This window comes from Hipposideros armiger, unplaced genomic scaffold, assembly GCF_001890085.2.
Source record: "Hipposideros armiger isolate ML-2016 unplaced genomic scaffold, ASM189008v1 scaffold_482, whole genome shotgun sequence".
NCBI lineage: Eukaryota > Metazoa > Chordata > Mammalia > Chiroptera > Hipposideridae > Hipposideros > Hipposideros armiger.
This window is the reverse complement of record NW_017731832.1, coordinates 686656-693960: the sequence shown is the minus strand read 5'-3', so window position 1 is coordinate 693960 and position 7305 is coordinate 686656. Positions and strand designations below refer to the sequence as shown.

Below are 7305 nucleotides of genomic sequence, written 5' to 3'. Positions count from 1 at the left end.
TCTTAACCATCGTGCCACTCGGCTGGCCCTCGAATAATTTTTAAATTGTTGTGAGGGACAGGATTGGCTCTTCCAGGGGTCAGCATACTTTTGAGACAGAACGTACCCAAAGAGCCGCATGTGGCTTGCAAGCCACAGTTTGCCAACCCCTGGTCTAGTATAACACTGCAGTTTACAGATACTGAGGTCCAGAGAGAAGAAATGGATTACTCAAGGTCCACAGGGATTTAGGAGCAGAGCTGACTTCTAATCTCCTGGCTCTCAGTTTGAGGCTGACCCACCAGGGATGGTACTTGCATGTGTGGGGTTGAGTAACCAGGACACGTGTGAGTGACCAGGGTATGTAGCCATAGGCAGTGGACAGACAGGAGAAGACCTAGTCTCTGCCCCAGAACTGAGGTTAGACACACAGAAGCCTTCTGGAAGGTCAGAAATGGGTAACTTCAAAGGGCAAGTTGGAGCTCTCTCCTTGGAGACAGTTCAGCACATTTGTTGAACTCCTGTAGCAGATGGCCAGAATGACCTATGCCCTTTATGCAGCTACTGCGTGACTTCCCAGACGAGCTAAGAGCTGACATTGCTATGCACCTGAATCGGGAAATCCTGAAGCTGCCGCTGTTTGGAGCAGCAAGCAGGGGCTGCCTGCGGGCCCTCTCTCTGCACATCAAGACCTCCTTCTGTGCTCCGGGCGAGTACCTGTTGCGCTGTGGGGACGCTTTGCAGGCGCACTACTATGTCTGCTCAGGCTCGCTTGAGGTGCTCCGTGACAACATGGTGCTGGCCATCCTGGGTGAGGACCCCACTGCCACCCACTACCTACCCCAGACCCTTGGGAGTGGCCAGGAATCTAGGGACTGGGATACCCTCAGTGGGTATCTGGAATTCCTGCCGAGGAGTATTCTTTCTTGGCCCCTTCACCCTACTACAATCCCCTTTTGACTGTTCCCCTCAGATTCCCTCCTAATCCCTTGGCCATCCCTCAATCCATTAAACCTTCCTCAATAGCTGTCCCCCCAACTCAGTTGACTCGTCCCCATTGACCCTCAACTCCATTGACTTTTACCCTTGAACTGATCCTTCTGGCCATTCTTTATTGATCATTTGATTCCATTGATCATTCCTCCAGCCTTACTGACCCCCCCCCCCCCCCCCCCCCCGTTGACTGTCTCCCAACTTTACCAGTCATTCTCCACTGGCCTTTTCCCAATTTATTTGATTATTTCCACCAGTCCCACTGCTTGACCCACCTTCAACTGTCCTTCAAACACACTGACCACCCCTCAAATCCTTTGACCACCTCCCACTAATATCCTCTTGGTCCCTCTGCCCCAGCTGACTGTCCCCATCCCTTACCCACAGGGAAGGGGGACCTGATTGGGGCAGATATCCCTGAGCCAGGGCAGGAGCCTGGGTCACGGGCGGGCCCAAGCTGCGTGCTGAAGACCAGCGCTGATGTGAAGGCACTGACCTACTGTGGCCTGCAGCAACTGAGCAGCCAAGGGCTGGCCGAGGTTCTGAGGCTCTATCCTGAGTATGGGGCTGCCTTCCGGGCTGGCCTGCCCCAGGACCTCACCTTCAACCTACGCCAGGGCTCTGACACCAACGTATGTAGACCCCTCTGTGGCCTCGATCTCCTCCAAGGTCCCTTTCTTCAAAGCAGACGTCCCTCAGCCCCAGAGAGAGCCTCATGTATCGCCTATCGCCCTGAAAATATCCTCTCAACCCCAGGCACCCTTGTCCATTGGCACTTCCATACTTAACATCTTTCAATTCCACTGACCTTACTCCATTGGCCATCACCCAATCCCATGGACCATCTTTCATTACCTCTACTTCCAACTCTACTGACCCATCTCCTGTTGGCCACCCCTCAGCCTCACTCCAGACTCCCCAAATGACCCCCACTTTGGAAACGATCCCCCTCATTTGCCCCTCCTCCATCAAGTCCCTGTCTGGACTGGGCACCATCCCCTGGGGCTTCCTCACCCACCAAATATTTCCTGAGCCTGTTTTGGTTTAGGCACCGGGCCAGGTCTTTCGGTTACACCATCGGCCTTTGCCTTTTGCTGCTTTTCAGACTGACTTTCCACTCAGGATTTCTCTGAGTCAGAGTTGGAGGTATCTCTGACTTGTGTCCACTTAAAAAGGCCCCACATTCTCAAACCCCACAATGCTAATGGGTGGGACTAGGAGGTGCTGCACCAGGGGAGTGGGCAGGTGTGAGTCAGCTTGACACCCCTGTGTCCCCACAGGGCCTCAGCCGCTTTTCCCGATCCCCTCGATCCCCCCGGCTTTCCCAGGTAACACTCCCTTTCTGCCTGGGATTGAGGTTGCATGGGGGAGGGTCTGGGAGTGGGGGGAACCTCTCCTTGGCTCCTCCGCTTCAGGGGGAAGGAGAGAGGATGGGGAGCAGCATCTGCCAGTGTAGGCTGTTGCTTAATGAAGGGGCCTGTTGTTCCCTGTCCTATGAATACTATCAGCTGCCCCTCTGCCCACAGCCCCGCTCAGAAAGCCTTGGCTCCTTCTCAGACAAGACTCTGCCATCGATCAGAGAGGCTGAGGCTGGGGCAGAGCCTGGAGGTGGTCCCAGGCCCCGCCGGCCCCTCCTGCTGCCCAACCTTAGCCCAGCACGGCCTCGCGGCTCCCTGGTCAGCCTTTTGGGCGAGGAGCTGCCCCCATTCTCAGCCCTTGTCTCCTCCCCTTCCCTGTCCCCATCTCTGTCCCCTGCCCTGGCTGGCCGAGGCCGCAGCCCCTCCCCTTCTGCCCCCTCCAGGGGCTCTGCTACCTGGAAGCCCCCCCAGCTTCTCATTCCCCCACTGGGAACACTTGGACCTGCGGACCTCAGTCCCCGGTGAGACACCAGCCTCCCCTGCCTTCCCCATACTCCCACTGGCTCCCAGAACTTTCTCTGGGCTCAGTCCCTAGCATTCCGAGCAGTGCTCCTCCCTGTCTCTGCACCATCTACCCACTCCGCCCTTCTGATCTAACACAGCTTGCAACCCCACCCCACCCCTTTGACTGTTGCTTCTCCCCAGCTCTCTGGCACTGCTGCTCCCATTCACCCTCTGCCTGCTCTGCCCTTTCCCTCTCCCCATGGGACTGATGACCACTGCCCCTGTCCCAGGATAGTGGATGGCATTGAGGACTCTGGCAGCACAGCAGAGGCCCCTATATTCCGGTTTGGCAGGAGGACCGGGCACCCTAGGCCCCACTCTCAGGCCCCTCCTACAGGTAAGGGTCATCAGTGGACCTCAATTTATAGTCACCCATTCATCTGCTATCCAACCAACCATCCATCCATCCATCCATCCATCCATCCATCTATCCATTCATCCATCCCACATGTAGTAAGGGCCTACCATGTGCCAGGTGCTGTGCTGGGAAGACACAGATAAGCCCACACTCCTAGTGAACTCCCAATCTAGTGAAGGAGACAGCTGTATACTCAGATAAACGATTCCATAACAGTATGCCGAGTACAACAACTAAGATAAGAACAGGGCTCTGAGGTAGGAGAGGAGAGCTCCCCTAATTCTCCCTCCTAGAGGAGGGGACTCTTGAGTTGGGTCTTAAAGGGTGGGTAAGAGTTTGAGAAGTGGAGTAAGATAGTTGTCGCAAGGCATAAAGACATGACAAGAGCATGTTGTGTTCAGATATCGAAGAGAAGATACTTGCCTAGAGCTAGAGATAGCTGGGGGGTGAGGGGACTGGGGAAGTCATGGGGCCATGAAACCAGCCTGAGAGTTTGGGTTCCCCATCATCCTGACGCCAGAACCTCCTTTCCCCTTGCTCTCTACTGGCCCAGTGATAGGAGGGGCCCAGCCCAAGCTGTAGACTTATGTTCCCTGCATTCATGCTGCATTTCTTCACCCCATTCTGCCTGTAGGGACCAGGCCCAGCCAGGAAGTGGCCACTGAAGCTGAGGAGGTAAAGGAAAAGGTCTGCAGGCTGAACCAAGAGGTGGGTTGGGACTGGTTCGTCCCCTCCCTGAAGAATATCATTTTGGGATCAGAGATATGCCTCATATAAGAGCACTTCAGTGTTTGGAGCCAGTCCTGAATCAAATATTCACAGTAGCTGGATGACCTTCGGCAAGTCTCACAGCCACTCTAAACTTTGATTTCCTCATCTAAAAATGGGGAGTCTTCCTAGAGCTGTTGTGAGGATGCAATGAGAGCTCGCAAATTCCTGGCCCAGTCCCTGGTACACTCTGAGTACTCGGTGATCACTGCTCCCCCTTCTTCCCAGCTGGTTCAGGTTGTTCAGCCTGGAAGGAGGGCCTCTCCTCTCTGCACTTCCCCGGGATGCTCTCCTGCACCGAAGTCCCCCACCAAATAGCAGTGCTCCAGGCCTTTTCCTTACGCAAGTCCTGGGAAATGCGTGCTAAGCAGACATGGGGGGCAGAGGACAGGGAGGCTGAGAGGCTGTCAGCCTTGGGGGACCTGGATCCCAATCTCTGAATTCTGGTCAGAAAGAGCTCAGATGCCATATGCTGAGGCGCTGCCTCCACCTCTTCCCCTGTGGATCTCAGAGCTGTCACCACAGCCAGCCAGGCCCAGCCCTTGGGAGTTGGCCTTCCCTCCTTGTGATAAACATCAGGGCTCCCAGGGGAGCACCTGGGCTGGGGCAGGCCCTAGGGCTGGGGGCGGGGCCAACCCCTGTTCAGCAAAATTGAGCACCAGTCCTGCTTCTGCTCACAGTTCTAGGCCAGGTTCCAAACTTGAGTGCTTATCAGCACCTGGAGAACCTGGTAAAATGTAGCCTCCTGGGCCTCATCCAACTTCGAATGTCTGGGGTGGGGCTCAAAAGTCTGCATTTTTACAAGTTTCTCAGTTGATTCTGTACTCCCTGAAATTTGAAAAACACTGAATAGACACTTGAGCTTGTGTGATGGGATCACCTGAAAGTAAGTCTACATCTGTCACTTCACAGCTGTGCAGCGTCTTTGAGCACATTTTTCTACATGTTGTAAAAGTGGGGTGGTGGGGAAGATGGCAATAGCTGCTGCCCCTTCCTTTTTGGAAAGAGCCTGGGGTATTTACACTTAGACAAAAGTAGCCCCTGCTCTGCCTTCTCCTCAGGGTGGTCATGAGCAGAGAGTGGTTGTGAAAGAGCTTTGTAAACTGTAGAGGAGGGATACACTTAGGAGGGTGGTGATTGTTATGTCACCTGGGGAACAATTTGATGTTTTCAACAGATCTCCCGTCTCAACCAGGAAGTGTCTCAGCTCAGCCAGGAGCTTCAACAAATGATGGGCCTGCTGCAGGCCAGGCTGGGTTCCCCAGGCTACCCAGTAGTCTCAGCTTGCCCTTCAGACCCTCTCTGCCCCCAGCCGAGGCCTCCATGCATTTCTCCCTGTCTGTCCGGACCACTGCCTAGCCTCCAGGGTACTACTCTTGCTGAGGTCCATTGCCCATCCAGTGTGGGGACAGAGTTGAGGACTGTCCCCCCCAATCTGAGACCCTCCATGTTATTCCCTTACCCCTCAGAGCCTGACCCTCTGGGACCCTCCCTAGTGCCAGAGACCTCACCCCCAACTCCAAGCCTCATTAGGCACAACTTCCAGTCCAGGTCAGACACGTTCCACTGACCCTGGCCCTGGGCCCAGGCCTCTCTGGGGTGGGCATTGCCACCTGTCATCAGAGAGGGGCTGGGCCCGTGGCCTCCTGCCTCGGGTTAGCAGCCATCAGCTGGTCTGGTCGGCTCTGGATTCTCAGGACTTTTTCACAAAGCCCGGTCACTTCTGACCCGCTTCCCTTTTCCAAACCTCTCCCTCCTCCTCCTCTGGGAGGGGAGCCACCTGAGGCCGTGAAACCCAACAAGCATGAGGCAGACTGTGGTGGCCATTTGGGCTGGGCAGATGAGATGTCCTGCTTTCTCCCCAGGATCTGGAGGCAAGTAGAGATGAGGGAGCAGAGGGGATGGGGAAGGGCCTCAGATCCAGCCTGGGAAATGAAGACTGAGGCAAGAGCATGCAGGATCTTGGTGATAGATTGCAGAGTCCACTGTGGAGATGGCGCAGTGATATTGTGAGGTCTTCTGTCCCAGCCCCTAGGTCTCTGCTGGAGATCTTGAGAGCAATGTTGCCTTGAGAGGGCTAGGTTTGAGGGGTGGCTGGCATTTAAGCAACCCAAGACTTCTTAGGTGTCCCGCTATCAGCCCAGGCTGGAGGAGCTCACTGAATCCCACAGTCCACACAGGAAACAAACTGATGACCCCCAGATATGTATTCTTTGGCTCTCAGCATGTTTTTCAAAAGATGGATGAGTTGCCAACATTAAAAATCAGGAGAGTTCACATAAAAATCCAGATAGTCCAGCTCCTCTAAAAAATTTTGAGAGATTTAGCAATCCTGAGCCAACATTCCACCTGGCAATAATCAGCTAGCGTTGGGTGGACACTGTCCTCTTTAGATGGGGCCTGCACTTTCCACTTCTTTGCAGTCCTCACATTTCTTGACTACCTCCTAACATCCAGCTAGAGTCCCACATTTGAATTTTTTGTCTGGTCTCTGTGGGTTTTTTGAGTTTGCAATCCTTGCCCTAGAGTGTGTTCCCAGGTTTCTGTATCCCAGTGGGTACTTTTTGGGCCCTGCAATGTCTGTTTCTACCCCAGGGCCTGGGCCTGTCAACATCCCTGTTTCTCTCTGCAGGCTGTCACTGAAGGTGGTCTCTTCTGCTGCCAGCAACTTGAAACAGTCCCAGCAGCACTCCCTATTCCTCCCTTGCCCCCAGACCTCAGCCAAGCCTGCTCTCCCGGCTTCCACTATGGCCTCACTCAGGGCCCTGACTTCTTGCAAACTTTCCTAGGTCGCCAGCTCTCTACCACCCAACACCCTGAGCTCATTTTTGGATAGGAAATAAACTCTATTTTTGTAATTGTTGGTTCTGGCTGTTTCTGGAGGTTGGTCTAAGAGCCCCAGGGCTTTGGAGGAGCCTACACTGCAGTCACTCCCCCCACCATACCCCAGGGCCCTGTTGCTGTCTCTAGGAAGGGCAATGGTGCCAACCAATCCACTTGGCACCACAGTCATGCCCCCAGAGGCCCCAGGGATGAGACAGAAACCTTAATGAGTCACTATGGGCCATTATACCCCCTCTTTTTCCTACCCCAGCCACAGTCACAGATTCAGACACAGTATATGGGGGAACAGAGTCCTGGCTCAGGCCCACCTCCATTCTGGGAAAGGAGTCACCACCAATCCTGGATAACTGATCCTATACCTGTTGCAGACCAGGTACAGAAGGGTCTTGGGGAAGAGCTTGTCACCAGCCAAAAACCTGATAGGAATCCCACTCTGCCCCA

At 54.5% G+C, this 7305-nt stretch overlaps 1 protein-coding gene across 2 annotated transcripts in view; it reads left to right on the top strand.

Moving 5' to 3' along the window:
* Positions 1-6883, top strand: part of KCNH4 (potassium voltage-gated channel subfamily H member 4) — an 18330-nt gene extending 11447 nt beyond the window's left edge. Inside the window, exons 10-16 of one of the 2 annotated variants that reach the window (XM_019667094.1) lie at positions 541-790; positions 1360-1604; positions 2253-2300; positions 2499-2851; positions 3125-3231; positions 3887-3960; positions 6653-6883. In XM_019667094.1, coding sequence (XP_019522639.1) covers positions 541-790; positions 1360-1604; positions 2253-2300; positions 2499-2851; positions 3125-3231; positions 3887-3960; positions 6653-6856 — 1281 coding nt within the window. In that variant the 3' untranslated portion in view covers positions 6857-6883. Of the gene's footprint in view, positions 1-540; positions 791-1359; positions 1605-2252; positions 2301-2498; positions 2852-3124; positions 3232-3886; positions 3961-5197 lie in introns of both variants that reach the window. The other variant, XM_019667093.1, reaches the window with a different exon arrangement.
* The last annotated feature ends 422 nt before the right edge of the window (positions 6884-7305 follow it).